Source organism: Temnothorax americanus, unplaced genomic scaffold, assembly GCF_048541705.1.
Source record: "Temnothorax americanus isolate GAGA-0224 unplaced genomic scaffold, ASM4854170v1 Scaffold21, whole genome shotgun sequence".
Classification (NCBI taxonomy): Eukaryota; Metazoa; Arthropoda; class Insecta; order Hymenoptera; family Formicidae; genus Temnothorax; species Temnothorax americanus.
The window spans coordinates 252,491-271,309 of NW_027509349.1; the positions used below are offsets into that span (position 1 = coordinate 252,491).

At 39.8% G+C, this 18,819-nt stretch overlaps 2 protein-coding genes across 3 annotated transcripts; one reads left to right on the forward strand and one right to left on the reverse strand.

Moving 5' to 3' along the window:
- Positions 1–106: 106 nt before the first annotated feature.
- On the forward strand, positions 107–3,959 carry LOC143897639 (cilia- and flagella-associated protein 100). The gene is made up of 7 exons (XM_077406443.1): positions 107–351; positions 488–707; positions 1,340–1,597; positions 1,891–2,263; positions 2,353–2,582; positions 2,999–3,322; positions 3,603–3,959. Exons 1-7 carry the CDS (start codon positions 206–208, stop codon positions 3,957–3,959), a joined length of 1,908 nt encoding a protein of 635 aa, XP_077262569.1. The 5' UTR covers positions 107–205.
- A 12-nt stretch (positions 3,960–3,971) lies between these two features.
- On the reverse strand, positions 3,972–17,786 carry Arl4 (ADP ribosylation factor-like 4). Of its 2 annotated transcripts, XM_077406723.1 has the most exons (4): positions 17,428–17,786; positions 8,232–8,731; positions 7,227–7,442; positions 3,972–6,249 (listed from the first exon to the last, which is right to left on the reverse strand). In XM_077406723.1, exons 1-4 carry the CDS (start codon positions 17,454–17,456, stop codon positions 6,053–6,055), a joined length of 942 nt encoding a protein of 313 aa, XP_077262849.1. In that variant the 5' UTR covers positions 17,457–17,786; the 3' UTR covers positions 3,972–6,052. The 2 variants fall into 2 exon arrangements, with proteins under 2 accessions (XP_077262849.1, XP_077262850.1); XM_077406724.1 differs by lacking the exon at positions 17,428–17,786.
- Positions 17,787–18,819: the final 1,033 nt, after the last annotated feature.

Sequence of the window (18,819 nt, forward strand, 5' to 3'; positions counted from 1 at the left end):
AATGTTCTTTTTTCTCACCACGTGCATTGATTGAATTTCTCCATGCGGAAGACGGAAGTACACACACACAAGAAGAGCTCATTGAACGCAGCTCAAGAAGAAGAGCGCAAAGCGCATGTCAAACAAATTAGATCCCTCGGACGGATCTCACCTAGTTACTGCGAATTTTTCTAAGTAATTCTCGCCTTCCTGGATTCCCCGATTAATGAGAAAGAAAACGCGGAAGATGAGCTTCCCCGAGCTGCGCGGGGTCGACTGGAGGATCCAGCCGCCAACGGAGAACAAGAAATCACGCGTGACGCTTCGGGCCGCATCGGCCTTCGACAATAACGCTTATCGGAACTTTTCAAGGTTACCGTGAAAACCGAATTTTCTTTTATCCTAACCGTGCTTTTCTCTCATGGCTTTTCGGCTTGAAATAAAGCATGTATATATCGTATAAGCGAGAGATCAAATTATCATGTGAGAAACTTTGATAACTTCCTAGAACGCGACATTATTGGACCAGCGGTCACGATGTCCCGAATGAGGGTGGAAATACAAGGGATGAACAATCGCCCTTTGCTTTTCCCTCCTGCTCCCAGACCCTGGCCCATCTTCAGTGGTGGAAGGCGCAGAAGAAGAAAGCGATATCCGAACGCGGTAGAAAAGCCTACAAGGATCGATATAAAATCCCCCAGTCCCGTGATATTTTGCAAAGATTACGCGTGAGTTACGATTTTTTCGCTGTTATTGGGATCTGTGTGACGAATATCGTTTGCATTGCAAAATAACATTACGTAATCCAATTTATTAAATGCTCAAAATACTGACTGCTGATGTGTAAACTCAGGTGAAAAAAAAACTCGAAGATATATAGCTATGATATTTTTAATAGTTTTTATATTTTGAATTTTATTCATAAATGCTGAATTTATGAATTATATCTCATGATGTTTTTAATACATAGTTTTTATATTTTAAATTTATGAAAATTTTTAAAAAAATTCCTTAAATTTCATCAGATTTTATAAGTTTCCTTTAGAACTTATAGAAAGTGTGAGAAATTTTAGAATAATTCAGAATTCACATATAGAAAGAAGTCTAGAAAAAATGTAGACTCTTTCTCAGCATTACTGAAAAGTTAGTAGTTCGGAATATTCGTATAAAAAATCGGAGAAATTTTCCAAAAGTTATAAAACTTGCAAATTACCGTAAGAAAATTTTTCATTAAAAAACGTTTTTTTATTCTTAAAATTCTCGGCCATCGGAGCTGAAATGAAAAAAAAGGAAGAAAGTGAAAAAAAATTCAGTGGACATGTGTTAGACGTTGTCACGATTCCTCAGAAATTCTGTACAGGTGGACGTCGAGATAGAAGCGGAGGAAGCAAAGAAACACAAGCGTCTGGATAAGGCAATCGCCATGACGGACGTGGACCCGCAGTATTTTACAGAATTGTCCGGCAGACCCGTGAAAGAAAAGTTCTCGTTGGAGCAATACATCCGAGACGTACGAGAGATGCTGAAAACAAAACTTCTCATTGGCCAGGAAAAAGACGAGTGCATTCGCATCGATCAGCAGTTCGAGCAAGAAACACGCCGACTACGACAGATTCAGGTATAAGTTTCAACTAATTAAATTAATATTTTCACGAGAAATATGTCTATATAAGATATTTATATTTCACATGATTTGGGAAAAAGATTAGATTTAATTTAAACAATGTTAATTTAACTGAACCAATAGAGAGTGAAAATAATACTGTTTTGTGTTAAAATAATAAATTTGGGCACATATCGCATTTAAAAATAACAAAATATTATTTAATTCAAGATTCAAAAATTTCATCCTTTAATATTTAATACTGTATCGTTCGGTATAAATTCGTCTATTTTACTATTCTGCAAAAGCATCGTTGCCGGCGATACGTAAGCGGCTTCGAGGAATTCCTGTCGAAGGATCACGAGAAAAGTATGCATATGCTGGAGAAAGCGGAACGAGAAGCGAAACTGACGGAGGAGATTAGCGCCCGGAGGAACGAGCTCGCTAAGCAATTTGGCCAAAGCAGACTGGACGTTTACGTTTGGGAGGAAAATTGGCGACTGGTGAAGATGTGCCAGATGTTTCTCTATCAGGTGTCGCCCGTCGCCTGGAGGGCCAAGTACGACTGGCTCCAACGGCCCGAGTCGGGCAGGAGCATCATCTTCGCCGACGCCCCGTCCGCAGACCTGTTTAGCAGATACAAGACGCTGAATGAGAGCGCATCCTTGGAGCATTTGATAGGTAAAACTCTGGACAGAGGACATACATATAGAGCTCGACACTTTCCAAAATCGTTTTTCTCAACGCGCGCAACGATCGTTTCGCGTTAGAACTGTTCGAGCAGGACGTAGCTGACGCTGGCCCGGCCGAATTGTACTTCGAGGACCCGTTCGACCTGATCCGCATCTTCCGGGCGATGGAGACCCAGAATTTAAACGCGCTCATACATCTCGAATCGCTCGCCGCACCGATGGCGGACATAACTAAGACCATCACCGTAACCGAAGCGCAGATCAAACGAGAGATCAGCGAGATTACTTCGATGATCAACGATTTGGAAGTCCGTACTGGTTTCAATTAGTTTAATAATTAGTTAAAGAGCGATTCATGAATCGGGCATTTCAATACATGCGTTAACGTATAATTTTGGATATTTAAAAAAAAAAAGATCCAACACTTTAGTGAGATTTTTAGTCAGAGAAATAAAAGGTGCTTGATTAACGTAGAACAAAAAGTGAACCATGTCAAACATAAAAAATGATTGCCGCTTTCATTGATACAGCTTACATTTTTAGAACCGCATATCTCTCATTTTGCTTTCATTAATCAAGCTTTCGATCTATGTTGCCTCAGTACTTATTTTTAATCCTCTCGGTGAATATTCTCATTTAAAATCTATCCGTTTTCGTTTAAAAAAATAGATATATTAAGTCTCCGACATTAACGATTAGTCTTACGAGTCAAAATATTCGATAGAATTCCATCACCAAGGCAGAAAGCAGAGCGGCAAAACTCGAGGAATACGCTAATTACCTTCTTCGAGATGTTTTCCGACGTCTAGTCTGCTCTGAGGAGGTACTCTATCTTCGCGTTTTCGTAGAGGATACCTACGAGAACTGCATAGGCCCGAACGACGCGAATCTTGATAGTTTCTCGATGATGAAGTGGATCGAAAAAATCTACGAAGAGCTTAATCTTCAGCTGGATAATCTGCCGCGCGAAATCGTCCGTGCTTGCGAGCGGGAAGGATTCCGACAAGAGATGAAGTCTATAAAGGAGGCGGAAGACGCCGCGAAAAAGGTAAACAATTTATATTAAACATCCCATTTTTTACTTACCTATAAATGCGTCTACGGTCTTAAATTTAGCGCTTTCGGTGTTTAGTTTACACGTAACATCTGAAACAATTGAAATCTCTACTCTTAAACTTAATATCTTAAACTTAAACAATATGACACAGTCGATTTAGTGAAGTCTATAGTCAGAAATTTAACATCTTAAACAATGATTACATTACGTGGACTGTCTCGTAATTATTTGACGCAACCGATGTCTCAACCGTAACTCGCATGATTGCCAGTTCGAGCTGATGCACCGACTACTGGACGCGCTGAAGCGCATCATGGAACCGCCCGCGACGAAGAAACGGCTACTAATTCGGCGTTCGGTACCCATCACGACGAAGGCGAGGCTGCCGTCGCGAATGCCGAAACCGACGGCCGAGGAAGCTCAGTTTCTCACCTTCTTCACCGATTACTGCGGACGCGAGGACTTCGTCGCGTATCGTTCCAAGTTTCCGGACGATTTCGACTTGACATTCCGGAGGAAGCGCGACGATATCGAGCCTGAGGTGGCAACGTTCAACGACGTATCTTCGAGTCGAGAACAAATGCGGGAAAAGGAGAAAGAGGAGGTGATCGAGGAAGAAAGAAAATGAATGGTGCCGTCATTGAAAACGTAACGGAATCAGCACATTTATTTGAAAATTCCTCGTGCGTACATATCCGAAAGGATCGTATCAGTCTAACGCGCTACGCATCGTCGATTACTTAGCTAGCGCTATTTAATAATATGTATACATAAATAGGCGATTTAACGATCGATTGAAGCACGAGATAAAATATTCAGAGATAATAAAAACACAACAAGGGGCAAGTATAGTGTACAATAGAATTTGGAACGACAGTCGATATAAAAACAACAACCATGCCATGACATTTATCTCTTGGCTACAAAGCGCCAGTTCACGCATTCCGTCGTTATAAACCTTATAAGAAGACTGCGATATACACTCCACCTTCGAGCACCTCTTTTTTTTTCTTTACACGAGCAACTTTTTTAAATAAAATATCCTGCTAGAGATAACGTATATACATACATACATACATACATATATGTATATATGTATATGCATATACATATATCTCCTCTAGTAGACACCAGAGATTCCACGTCAAATCAAATAGCAAATAAGTGAGTTTTTGGTTTCTTTCTGAATCTTTTTATACCCGTATATTGAATATAACATATTACTGAAATGTATTTTAGTGTCCGTAATAATTTCCCCAGAAGTTCCTAGTTTTAGAATATATATGTATATATACATGACATTGACAGCGGCAATAACTTATTGGTATTAAATAATCGTCAATAAATAGCAGGGCAATTAGGAACTCGAAAGTTTTTCATAGAGACACGTAGCGACATTTCGATGAGCAACATAATCCAATAGATAATTAATCGCAAACATATATTCGTTTACCAGATGTTTCGATTAAAATTCTATAAAGAATAAAATTAAATTACCAAAAAACTGCGCTGTATCAAATTTTGTAATAACAATTATGTTTCTTTAACAATAAGTCTAATAAATATGATGAGGTCTTTACAAAAAGGTATAAAACTTTACGAAATAAGCAACATCCGATTACACGCGCGTATAAATAGAATATATTGCTGTGTTGCTTTGTATTTAAAAAAAATATATGGCAATTCTTTTAACTCTTGCAGCAATAATGACATTCAATTTCGCTAAGTAATTTAGGACGATTTATATTGCCACAGATTTTTCGACGTTGATCAACTTCGTTGCTCGTGTTAAAATGCATCTTCGCATTTGAAATTTGTGCCAGCATGAAATTACAACTTTCCCGATTTATTTACAATTATTTACTTATATTTATTTATTTCACTTTCGCATCGACTCGTTTCCTTTGTCGCAACGATAGATCCTCCCTCAGTCGACTAGCATCGTCACACGTTTATATTTACGATCATTTCAGTTATTACGTCGTTGCATACAAAATAAATCTATTTTGGCGTAAAATTGAATTTCATTTCAGAACTAAAACTCTTGTAATACAGCAGTACACAATAGGTGCATTATTCCAAAGTTATAATTTGTGAATTCGTGCCAATCAATTGCAGATGATGAATCAGTATAATGACAGAAAAATTTGTAAATATAAAATTTACGCCTTTTAAACTGTATTTTTCTGTATTTTACTCTTCACGTCGTGAAAATATCTCCTGTCACATCTCACCATAGCAATAAATCAACAAGATTACCGACGAATACTCTATTTTAATTAACATATTTCGATTAAAACTGCAGACCCTTGGATATCAATAACCTTGATTTTTAGTAAAGTAAAATTTATATGCAACAACCTAATAGGAACAACAATCGTTACAATCCCCCGTTTCTCATATCCACGTGCTCTACACCGACATATACTTATATGTACACGCATACACACACACACACACACACACACATACACCTAAAAATCGACGCAAGCTCCAAGAAGTTCCAACAGCGTCTCGCTGAGAGCGAAAGTCAAAGGGAGGTGATCGCGCACCCTTCGTGGTCACCGTCCACGCCGTCCTTCTTCCAAGTCAATGCGCTACGTCCTCATCGCAATTGGAAAGAGAGGACGCGGTGGAAGTTGTGGAAAGCGTCGCCAAAGGAGAGGCCGTCCGCGATCGGCAATATCAGAAGACGCATGTGCAGTCTTCCGAGGCCCTGGCCTACCTGGCCCGTTTCCGATTCAATTTCGCCAGCTTGCGTCGCTTTAAGATCAGCTGGTACAGCGTATCCAAGCCTTCGTGAAGTCCTTCGCCCGTAATAGCACACGCCGGTTGTACGCGAATACAAGCGCTACCCGGCATCCCCGCAAGTTCTAACACTCCCAAATGCTTCTCCAGCTCGCCAACTTCTTTCGCACCTACGTGGTAGAGAGCTCGTCAACGAAACGAAGCTGACCGTAATTAAGCCTACATTACTTCTATTAAATTTCTTCTCTATTCTATAAATTTAATAAACTATAAAGTGAGATATCAAAGTTGCAGTGCTTTGCTGAATAAATTAGTATAAAATTTTTATCTCAAGTACCTGCATAAAACTTATTCGTACGTCGCTTAAAAAGCACGTAAAACCAAGTATTCGGAATTATTCCAAAGTTGAATAAAAAGTATTTAAAACGAGGTATTCGAAATTATTCAAAAATTGAATAAAAAGTACGTAAAACGAAGTATTCGGAATTGCGAAATTTATGCATTTAATTGATAATTATTTAAAAAATCTAATGGCTAAATGATACTCTGTCGTATTTATTTATTTATATCTTTAGAAAAATTTTTCTCGTGCTACCATCTGCTTTATAGGATATCTCACAATCACGGGATATCCTTTTGACGACACATTCCTTTTAGACCCCTTGGATGGTTTTTTTACTTTTATAAGATTTTTTTTACAGTGTGTACTTCACGTCTCTTCTGAGTCACTAATTAATTTTTGTCAAGAAATCCAATATTTAAAAAAATGTGCGTTTATTCAGATTTTTATGCAATCTCTCGTAGCGTGTGGTATAACTTTAGAAAGACGCGACGTTCGTGACGACGCGGAAATGACTAAACGCAATCGCGCGCGCTATGGTCATTTGGACCAACTGTTACCGAACGTAATCGAGCGTACACACAAGAACAAGTGTGTAATGTGCGTAAGTATGCCGCGTCATATTGCGCGAAAAGAATTCGGGGGGAAAATGCGTTAAACAAATACGCGTCAAATAAATGCCCACAAAATTGAGAGATATAATTAGAAAACAAAAATTAAGTAAACGAGTACTTTTTGATTAAAAAGACGTTCAGTCCAGACTTTAAGATATATAATTTATGGTAAGTTTTATAATATTAGTTGTACCAGGTAAATCTTGTTTGTTGGCGAGAATCAAGATCGGCACACCCGCATTGTCCGGACTCCTCGCTGTCCTGGTAAGCTCCATTTTCGCCTCTTCGAGCCGTTCAATGTCGCAGGAGTCAACAACGAAAATTATACCGTCGGTGCATCTCGTGTAAGATTTCCACAGCGGCCGTAGCTTCTCTTGCCCACCGACGTCCCATACAAGGAAATTGACACCTGTGTTAAAAAAAGAAAAATACTGCGTTTCAATGAGAAAAAAAATACCGCAATGCAAACGCCCAAAAGCAGTGTCCGCGACTTTTGTATATTCTATTCAGTCATTAAGATCCGAGCGATTTTTATATTCTTGACAAGTATTTTTCAATCTCCGCTCAATATATCAATCAAGCTCATGACAGTGATGATATATGCGTAGAATTAGATGAGCAATATTCGAATAAAAATTAAATAGTATAGAAGAGAGGAGAAGAGTAGGAGAAACCCAACTTATGGAGGCTCAACTGGTGAAAAGCAAAAAGGAGGAGTAAAAGAAAAGGGGTAAAATAAATGCGAAGACTGTATCGAAACTTGTAATATACAGCATTCTAAAAGTGCCGGATGTCCTTTTCATTTCTCGGCTAATTTAAAGTCGATTTTTATTCTTATCGAAAATGTCGAGAGAAACCATCGTTTATTGCAACTTTCTCATTTCCATATATATCTTTTTAACTAAGAGACTCGTATTAAAATTTTATCGAGGTCAATTCTATCTGGAATTAACTGAAGCGAATAATTGCTGTCTGCTTGGCTCCTCAAAATTTAATTTGCGAAAAGCTCATTCTCTTCGATCGCGTGTTACTCGAGAAACATCGATACCACGACAATTCCGCTGAAAGGAAAATCAAATATCATCTAGATTAGTCAAAGAGACTGCCATTAAAAGGGCAAAGACCCGGTAGTTTTGGAGTACATAGCGTATTAGAGACACAGACGGTTGAAAGGGATGGAAAATTATGGGAGACGTACCTTTAGCTTTCCCGATGCCGCCGCGAATTCTCTCGCAATTGAAGCCAATGGTCGGCACGGTGTTGAGATACTGATCAAATTTGAGTCTGTACAGGGCGGTCGTCTTCCCGGCACTGTCGAGACCAAGCATCGCCACATGGAGCGGGGTTCCCGTGGGAAGTGCCTCGAGCAGACCGCCGGTCGTGCCACTTCTGCCCATCCCAGCACCCATCCCTCTCTCTCTCTCTCTCTCTCTCTCTCTCTCTCTCTCTCTCTCTCTCTCTCTCTCTCTCTCTCTCTCTCTCCTTCTCTTTCCTCCCCTATTTCGTCCTCGCCTGCTCTTCCCGTTAAGAACTCTCTTTCTCTCGCTCTTTCTCTCTTCTATTTCGTTTTGATCCGGCCTAGCATCTAGATTCCCTTCGTCCCCTCCGCTCCACGCGAAATATCTCTCTTCTCCAAATTCAACCTTCGATGCCCGTAAAAGGACTCCGCCGCTGCGAAGCTGTCCACTACCGCATCGTCTGAAAAGCAAGCGCGTTCCACACAGTTAACGTCTCTCAACCGGTTTCGCGCGAAACACAGGTGCGCTGCCTAAAGTATCTCGGTCTAATAAGTAGGACTCAATTTCGATCAGGGTCAATGTCACTTTCGGTCTGACCTTTATTGATCAAACTACAGTCGAATCCCATTTTTCTTTCTCGCAATCGCTTGATTTAGGAATATATAAACACCCTGTAGGCAAGTGCGTGCGGAAGTGTGTATGTATGTGTATGCGTGCGCGTGTGGATCGTAGAAATCTCTTTCGAGAAAAAAAAAAAACTTTCACCCTCCTTTTGTCAGACTTTCCAACGTTGGTCGCGAATAACCGGTAATTCGCTTATTAGCGTATCTACCGCGCGGATCGAGCTCATTATTTACATCGTCTACATAGGTCGAAGGCAAATCCCTGAACAATGTATCATTGTCTCGCGCAAAAGTGGGCTGCGCAGCCGGCGGTGGAAATAGAATAGGTCCCTTTTCGGGACCGGTTTTCCTCCGACGAGGTTGAACGAATCCGAATAATCCGGTTTGCTTGCTCCCTGGACCGTTTCTAGGTAACATCTTCTTCCGTCTTCATCGGTAACCAAGCAAACTTTCTCCAACGCCTTCCATTTTCCTCCTTTTCGCATACGCGCATTTCCTCTCCTGGTACTCTAGCGATTGCATGCAATTATACGCATCTCGCCAGTCATCGGCGTTCTCCATTCCTCCTTCGTTACGCATCGCGCAAAGAACGTAGTGCAAAGTGTTCTTATTATCAATCCTAAACAACACAGGATATTTGTGATTTTTCCATGTATATATTAGATGTGCTGCTGGCCAAAAGTGGGATGACCATGCACATATAAAATTTAAAAATGTTCCAATTAATTCCGTAATATTAATACGTTAAGTTATATAACGCATAAGTAGTTTCATTTAATATGATAGACATTTTTAATTAATAATCTCAAACTTTTGGCCGGCAGTATACACATATATATAACTACACAAAATATGTAAATTATACAAAAATATATATTCATATATATGTATGTCCATAAAAAGAAAATATTATGCGTATATTGTACATTTCTACAAGATAAAATGTAGTATCAATAATAGTTTGGAAATGGATTCCCAAAGTGAATAAAAATTCTATGCGTTTCCTAAACAAAAGTTATTAAATTATCAAAGAAATATATTAAATTAACACTCCCAGGTTTTTTTTTCTTTTTAAAGAGAAATACCTAGTTTAATAATTTTCAAAAGAGAAAACGCCAATTTTCGGTCATGTCCAACTAGGTTTATTAATTTCCTCTAATTTGACTTTTCGACAATTCAATATTCGCGTGTAAAAGGGTCAAGGAATAATACACGTCGCCAATGACACGCCGGATACACTTTTACATTATTCGACAACCGTTGTGATTTACATCTGCCCCGCGAGACGACGTCCACGCGCACGTGCAAAAGTAGGTAAATCAAATCGATCCACTGAGCGAAAGGTAGGATCGCCCGGAGAAATCTGATGTTTCGGGTCACCGTCGCGCGAAAATGTGGATCAAAATTTAGTGCGAAACATACGCGTAATGCAGATTCCGATGAAAACTTTAAAAGATACATCAGTTTAAGTGGCGCGAGAGTTTGCGGAACTGTTTTGGGAATGTTGTCCCGCGCGTTACTAGTCGTTTCCAAGTCTTTGACTCGGGTGTAAACGACGGCTCTATTGTGCTTAACGAAGCGAAATGTTCCCGAAGTGCGGTTGCTAATTCAATATCGGGCGAACCATACCGCAGACGCGTGACGATATATATTTGCCGAAATACTGAGTCTTTCTCTCGCGAGGGTAATATACGGTTGTTTCATTATTTCACAAATGGTATCGATGAATATAATCAGCTCGGCATTATAGGTCTTCTCATACATTATACAAGATTCCTATGCGGAATGTTTCGTAAACATTGGGGACGTTCGACGATAGATTCCCTGGCCAACTTACAATCGATTTTTCTTGGTGGAAATGCGAAAAAGGCCTCATTGTTATTGTTGATTTATGGTAATTCTCCAATTTTTCCACATCATGCATCTATATATGCATCAAATTAAGAAATCTCTTAAAGCTCCAGCTGAAATTGATCGAAGGCAACAGCTTTATTTCGGCCCCCTCTCGACCGTCCCACTCGACTTCGGAAGTAATTAATTCACGAGAAACCATCCAATCGTTTGTATAATTTAGAACTCACCGACGATTTGAAACTCAGACGAAAGAAACACGATTTATTCCGTATTAGCCACAAAATCTGTCGGTTAATCCTTTGAGAAGCTTTCTAACAAAGTAACTTATAGAAGCCCTTGTTTTCTAAGAGTGTTTGGAATCGCCGAATTTGATTCTGTGGCTTCAGAACTCTAAAATTCAAAATTGTGGCTCCAATATGGGCTGAATTTCAAAAAAAATAATCCGATCATCGAAACACGATTTTTGGGATCGCTGAATAAAACGAAATTGGAAACTCGAGGCTACTTAACAATATGTTAAAATTTCCCTAAAGTCGAACTTTATGATAATCAATTATTTTTTTTTTTTAATTCTGTTCGCTATATTTGATCCGCTATTTTAAATTTTGTATTTTTTATTTCAGATTCGAATGAAATATTACCAAATTACCCCGATGGACAAAGTTTCATAAAAATCGAACGAGCAGCTTGTACAAAGTGAAAGAAGGTATAGCTAATACAGCGATCGGTGCTGAACGAGCATCCGGCGATTTTGTGTCACCCTCTGTAGAGATCTAATTTATTCGACATTTGTGACATAAATTGAAACCGGAACCGCCGCTAAATAGTGTACGGCGATATCGCGAGCGTCGCTCACGAGCGCGAGAAAGAGGAGAAACGCGAATCCTTCGCGTTCCGCCGCGACGACTTCGGGATGCCCCCGGCACGGCCCGCACGGCCCGCACGGCCCGCACCGGCATCGGGGATCACCGATGCGAACCGACGGCGACGGTGTCGGTGCGTGTCGGTGTGCTGGCTGCTTTCGATGGTGCATTATCGACTCGCGAAGACGCGCGTGCGCCACGTCGCCGTCGCGCCGTTTTATGCCTCCGTATCCCTCGCTGTGTGAGCGCGTATACGTATGCGTGTTTACTCGTTACGTATACACGCACGTATCATGATTCTGTACATCTCTCTGTCCTCCAACATTCGTTTTAGAAGCGGCGAGCCGACCGAAATAATCTCGCGCACGGTCGTGGCCCGCGATTGAAAAACTATAGCTCCGAAAATGCTCCGCGCGGGCTTCTATTCTCTCTTGCTCTCAACACAACGTGAGATTTTAATAGAGAAAGCACATGCACATCAGATCCGAGCGCTCTACGCGCCGCGAATAAACACCCGGACAGCACGCATCTCCGAAATCGGGACATACACTGTAAAAAAATTTTTGTAAAATTACTACTATTATAGTGGGTAATTTTGAGATCCACTGCAATAGGTGTAAATTTCCACGCATTTTTAATTTGTGTGATTGTAACGCAAAATTACTTTTTCCTTTCGTACTGTAATTTTACAAAATTTTTCAAGACGTCTTAAGTCTTAAAGATATCTTTGAGACATCTTTAAGGCGCCTTATGTCCCGATTATGGACATGCGTGCTGTCTGGGCGTACAACGAGATGCTATTAAGACCACGGCACATGGAAAAACTTAAGCGGTAAGCAAATTACAATCGCACAGTCAAGTATTCTCGAAAGCTTGAGATATAAGCTGTTGGTCAATTTGCTTACTGCTTAAGTCTCGTTGCGCTTAAGTTTTTCCACGTGCCACGGCCCTTAAGGGCCAATCCAGACAAATTTGCATAGCTGCACAACCATTGTGCATAAAGAAAATGATCCAATCACATTTCACGCGCGTCCGTATGACAACAATGCGATTGGATAATTTTCTTTGTGCATAAAGTTGTGCAGCTACGCTGCAAGTTTGTCTGGATAGGTCCTAAAAATTATTTTCGTTAACGCGCGGATGTTAATAAGTTTCTCGATGACGCGGGCGATTGGCCAGCCGCGGCGCGCAGAGAAGCGCGGCTTGATCGGTTTACTGGCGACAGAGGAGCGCTGAACAATAACCGAGAGAGATCTCGATATCAGTAAATTATTATACAATACAGAACGTAAAGAACGTTTCGTGTCTGGATTCGCTCCGCGAGATACTCGATTCGCTCACGTTTTTCCCACGAAATAGCTCTCGCTTGTTCCTTATTTATTTACGTTATATTTATGTTACAACGCGCGCCAAGAAGCCGAGAACTAGCTCTCTGTAATCTACGAACACCCAGATGCGGTATCTCGGAGGATGGCCTAATAACGCTAGAGTCTCAGCATCGGGCTAAAAAGTATCGGATTATGCAACGGAAATCGAGAATTGCGAACTGGAGATTGGAATTCAACCGGTCGGAACGACACGGATGTGAAATTTAAACCCATCCGATTGATCGAATTCTAATCTTCTCGGTTCACAATCCTCAATTTTCAAGTTGCGGAGTCTGAGATGAGCCCATATGCCTAAGGCCTATGGCACGTGGAAAAACTTAAGCAGTAAGACTTAAGCGGTAAAGCAGTAGCGAACCTAATCGGGACGTAAGCGACTCTTAAGAAAGATAAACGACATTAAGGCGCGTCCTCGATCAGATTACGATAATGTCTCATGCCGTGCGCGAATCGTAAGAGCGTCTCGACGTAGTTAGGACGTTATTGGAGTTACCTCTCTCAAACTCTAATTAGCTTAATCAGTGATTACTTCGACCGGTAGAATTACTCGCCGCAAGATTTCTAATTACATAATTCGTGCTCTCCAATCTAATCTTTCTTTCACGTATCAAACGACGAAAAATTAATTATTCCGTATTAACACAATATAATACAGGTATTGCTTGATAAGTCAATCGCCTTACCTTAAATTGCCAGACTAATTACAAATCTATCTCAATGACTCAATTACAAACGTATTGCATAATTCTTGTAACATAAAAACATATTTATATATTAATCAGCTTCTTAAGTGACTTTTTATCGATTTATCGATCAAGACCATAATTTACCACAATTTACCACAATTACTTTCTAAGGTTTATGGAGATATACAGTCCGCTTTATCTTGATTAATCATAGTCTGATTTATATATAAAATCGTGATAAATTATGATCCCAGAGTGTGCGTATAATCTTCCATAAAGCGCGCAGTTGCACAAATTACAACCCGATAGAGGAAGATAAATATGTGCACAGATTTACAATATATTTCGTTCACAATCATATTTCGTTTCAAATAACAAATAAAAATATCTCTGCGTATCAAACAAAAGGTTAAAAGCCAGAATATATTTTTTACTCCTGAAAAATCGTCACAGAGAAATATATACTTCAATAAGAACTAATGGCGAACGAAATCAGATTTAAATCTAGCCTCCTCCGGAAGATTATAATTCGGAACAGGTGCACCGAAGTAAGTTGTTTCGTCTCTCTCGCGTACCATCTTCCCCATATGGAAAGTGTAGCCCTTGAGAATTTGAATTCGCAACTTACTTCAGTTCCGGATATACCACTTTTTTAATTATATTCTCCTGCAGAGGATAAGCTTGAAATTAAATTCAATTCGCGATATCTTTTGTCGAAATATGGTTTCACAGCAGCTCTGATTCGAAAAATTTGTCTAATCTCTCATTTAATTGTTTTGGAAGGATAAGCTTACGCATAAATGAGTGCGAATACGTAAATTAGGACGTCCTAAAGTTTCGTTTAAAATAGAATAGCATAATTGTAATACATAATTGTTATATATAATTGTTAAATGTTGTTATAATTGTTATATATATTTGTAATAAAGTGACTTTTAGTTATTCAATATTGAACTGAAGACGAACAGAAGAAAATAAAAAAAAAAAAAAAAAAAAAAGACCGAAGAATATAATAAAATTAAAAAATGTTGGTAAACCATTTTTTTAACAGAAATCGGTAACCCCTTTATTATTAAAAATTTTTATTAATTCTATTATATTCTTCAGTCTTTTCTACCCCTATTTCATATATAATTCGTTAAGATTTGGTTGATCAATTCTGGAGTTATAGAAATTTCTGTAAATTTGGCACAGACATACATACATACATACACACGCACGCATACCGACATTTTTTTAAATGCAATATTTCGACGTTCCAGAACACTCTGAACATATTGACGTTAAAAACTCAAAAAAACAATCTTTTCTTTGCTTTCTTCCACCCGCATTTTATATGTAATTTTTTTTAAATTTGGTTGATCAGAACTAACTTTATACGCAATCAAAGATTAATATGCGAATTTACGAAAACAAAGCTTCCTCTACGAGGAAGCAATAAATCTAAAGTCCAAAACCAATAGAAAAATGTCATATATATCTTGAAATATTTTCCAAATATAATATTTGACAATAAAATAATGATTCTTCACAAAAGAACAGGGTACGCAGAATTGATCGCAACTTTGCAACATTAAGTCGAGAGTTTATTTTTATCCCCACGATGCTTCCACTTCTTTGACCTGACATTTCACACGTGATCTTTATTGCATGTATGCCTGGTTATGGAAAATTAATTACTTCCACGTCAGGAGCTTTCCGTGTGCTTTTTTTCTCTCAACTCGAAGGAGAAATTGATGAGAGCTATTTATGAAAGCGTCACGAGTCATGGAACCCGTTACGAAACTCGTCGTGAAAAAAACCCGATTAATATATTAGAGAAAAAGAATGGCATTATACAAAATTATATGTATATATATGTATCTATAATTCTGACAATTCTCTCTATTATAACGTAAATATTATGTAATGTGAAGAATATTCAAATACGACACTAAAATACTATTATGATATTACGAAGAATTAGAACTGACAATTAATGAATCGTGCTCTACGTATTCTAAATAGTGTTTTGAAGTTATATCGCAAATAATTTATTTCTCACCGACCGAAACTGCCTCATTTCAGAAGGAAAAAAAAAATAAACTCGACAAACACAAAAACCAACGACTTTTAACACATCCAATATTAAGTTTATACGACGATGCCGTAAATAAATGAAGCGGTAATGTTTCTTTTCATCTACAGATACCGTAGGATGTAAATCCCATTTCTAGATCCTATTTCTAATTATTTTGATCTCTAAAGATATAAACTATATAAACGATCACTTGTTTATTGGATACAGGATACGTCATTAGGATGCCAGAAATGATAGAACGACGTCGATTTAAATAGTCGAGGTTTCTCACGGAATTAAAATAACGCATCATACGTACAAGGAAACGACAAACCTAAATAAGACTTGTTCCGTATATAATTACAAATATATATAAGCGTTAATATAGGAAAGACCGGGGCTAACTCGACACCGGGGCAAACTTGACACTAGGCTTTCGGCCACGTTAAATCTATCGTAGAAACTTGCCTTTCCTACTGTAAATGCGTCTTTATGTGCCAGTATTATCAACGGAATTCGGTCTTTAACCGACTTTTACCTAACAGTATATTTTGATAGATCGTGGCATACTTTCTTTGTAAACTTTTTGAATTTTTGCAATATCTTCAAAATTGAAGAAAATATAGTACACGAAAATGTGCGTGACGTCATAATGTTGTTGCGAAATCTTTTGAAGTTGCCGTCATCAAAAAAACTTTAGAAAGCTATAACTTTCTCAAATTTGGGTTTTTTTTTTTTAATTCAAAAAGTACTAAAAATCGGCTTAGATTCTCTACATTAATTATGGATACCGCTTAATAAAAAAATTTTACTTAAGAACCCAATTTGGTAACATTCCGAGTTACAGCGTACGTTTTAACGCGACACGAGCGTTTTTGATGGTGAAAAGCACGTTTTCTGATCTCTCGAAAATGGTTTACTCTTTCATCGAGCTTTCGGGCAAAACTAAGCGACGTATAAGTACGGCAAAATTTCCTCGAGCACGTTTGTGCCTGAAGGAACGCTCTTTAAACGTGTGCCGTTAACGTTGCTTGAAAATTTTAATTAATTGTTGAAACGTGCCTTTGAAAAACGTGTGTCGAGTTAGCCCCGGTCTCCCCTATATATAATTCTCAATCGCGTAAATATATTTGCCACGAATAAACATTATCTGTTTATCTGTTTCCAAAAAGCTTATCTGCAAGAAATAAGAAATCATTTATCTTCTACGTTTATCTACAGCTGTCGAATAAAAACTAAAAGCAATTTTTGGAACAGAAATACACTCCTTTCTCATCTCTCGCCCTCTCTCTCTCTCTCTTTCTATTTATAAAAGAATATAAAAAAAAATACATCGATGTGCAAGCGTACTTGTCATCGTTCTATTTGCGGTCCCGTCGAGTCGAAACGATCATAATAATCGGACAATTTTCCATTTTCGCTCAATTCGTTTCGCACATAGGTATGTCATACGATGTAATCTTGATTATCCGAACGAACCTCGCTTCGCGTCTCGGGACTCGGGACGACGGGGGGAGGGTTTTACCGCGATTTCACGCGCGCACAAAACACTCCCCGGACTCCACGCACCGTGAGCGAGGAGCCGAGCAAAATTTCAGGGCGCGTCGCGGCGCTGGGTTAAGCACAATCTCGCCGCCCGCTTCGGGGGGGATCGTCGACACCGCCGCGCGTCGTCAACGCACTCACCGTGTTAAATCCGGATGGGTGATCCGCATCCGCGGGCATGTCGGGATCCGCCGCGATCGGCGCGAAGAAAAACGCACCAAAAAAATTAATAAATAAAACAAGCACTGACCCACTTCCCGTACGCGGTACGCACTCGCAGAGGAGAGGAGGGCCGTGAACTAAACTAGCTATCCACGGGAAGGGAACTTGTACTCGCGGTTACGCGGTAACGGAACTCGGAACTGCCGATGCCGAACCGAGCCGGAGCCGAGTGCCGAACGAGGGCGAGGGACGAACTGACGCGCAGGTCGCGGCGGTCGCGCAGCGAACCGACCGACGAGCGACGACCGACTCCACACGGCACTCACGCGCAAATGAAAGAGGCGAGGTAACTTCTCGATTTGCCGCGCGCCGGCAGCACCGTTATACCTAGATCCTACGTCGCGTCGGTATGCGTGCGCGTATGTGAAAATTGGTGAAAATGCGCCCATCGACCTTACAATATGAATATGTAACAATATATTATCCATATATGTCATATTACAACGTTATTTTTTATATCTTAATATAAAATAATTAGTCAAGTTCATGTTTTGGAGTCAAACTATATGCATTTATAGTAATTTTGACTGATGCTCGTTTGCGACGTATTGTAGAATGGCCCTTAGCTAATGGAAGAAAAAAAACAAAAAAAAACAACAACTTAATTACACACAGTGGGAGTGGGTCCGGAGGTAATTGAAGAACGGTGATATTACCGACCGTTTTGACCGCACCAAGGATAACAAACACGAAAATTATATCTTACCAACCAAATCGGTATATTTTATTATTTTGATTACCGGCAATGAAAAATTTCTGTATTATATATATATATACCTATATATTTTATATAGATGGACAAGGAGCCAGGCCACAGAGATTCGATCGATAGGAATCTTATCGCGGCCGAAGGCAAGATTTGACGGAATCAAATATCGATACCCGCCATGGCCGCCATATCCGGTCCGGTTACCTCTCGCATTGACAGGTCTGTTCCTTTCAGCCGAATTCTTTTCGCACCGCGCGTTCATTTTTCCTCTTTCGTCTCCAACGCGGGAGGGAAAAAGAGAAAAGATAAACGGCGCGACAAGTTCAGCCAAAAAGAACACGCCTACAAACGTCGTCCGTCGTCCGTCGTCCATCTTTCGATCGCTTCTCGAGTCGCGAAAGGCGATTGGCGGAAGGTGCTTTCGCGCGCGCACGAAGCACGAAGGTGAACGGATGAAAAGCAACGAATAGCAACTGTGGCAACTAGCTCGGGAACTAGGGAACGCGCAAACCCCCCCGAGCGAGCGACGAAGCGCGGCGAACAGCGGCGAGGCGAGGGCCGTCGGCGTCGTAGCCGGTATCGATTCGCGCGGTTCTCGCCCG

Excerpts from the sequence above, each read along its gene's own strand:
- LOC143897639 (XM_077406443.1), top strand. The coding sequence starts at position 206 with ATGAGAAAGAAAACGCGGAAGATGAGCTTCCCCGAGCTGCGCGGGGTC. Across the intron at positions 352-487 it reads GCTTATCGGAACTTTTCAAG|AACGCGACATTATTGGACCA; the intron begins GTTACCGTGAAA and ends ATAACTTCCTAG. Across the intron at positions 3,323-3,602 it reads CGGAAGACGCCGCGAAAAAG|TTCGAGCTGATGCACCGACT; the intron begins GTAAACAATTTA and ends CATGATTGCCAG.
- Arl4 (XM_077406723.1), bottom strand. The coding sequence starts at position 17,456 with ATGCGGATCACCCATCCGGATTTAACACG. Across the intron at positions 7,443-8,231 it reads CGGCATCGGGAAAGCTAAAG|GTGTCAATTTCCTTGTATGG; the intron begins GTACGTCTCCCA and ends TTTTTAACACAG. Across the intron at positions 6,250-7,226 it reads CAACAAACAAGATTTACCTG|GTGCGAAAGAAGTTGGCGAG; the intron begins GTACAACTAATA and ends TCTACCACGTAG.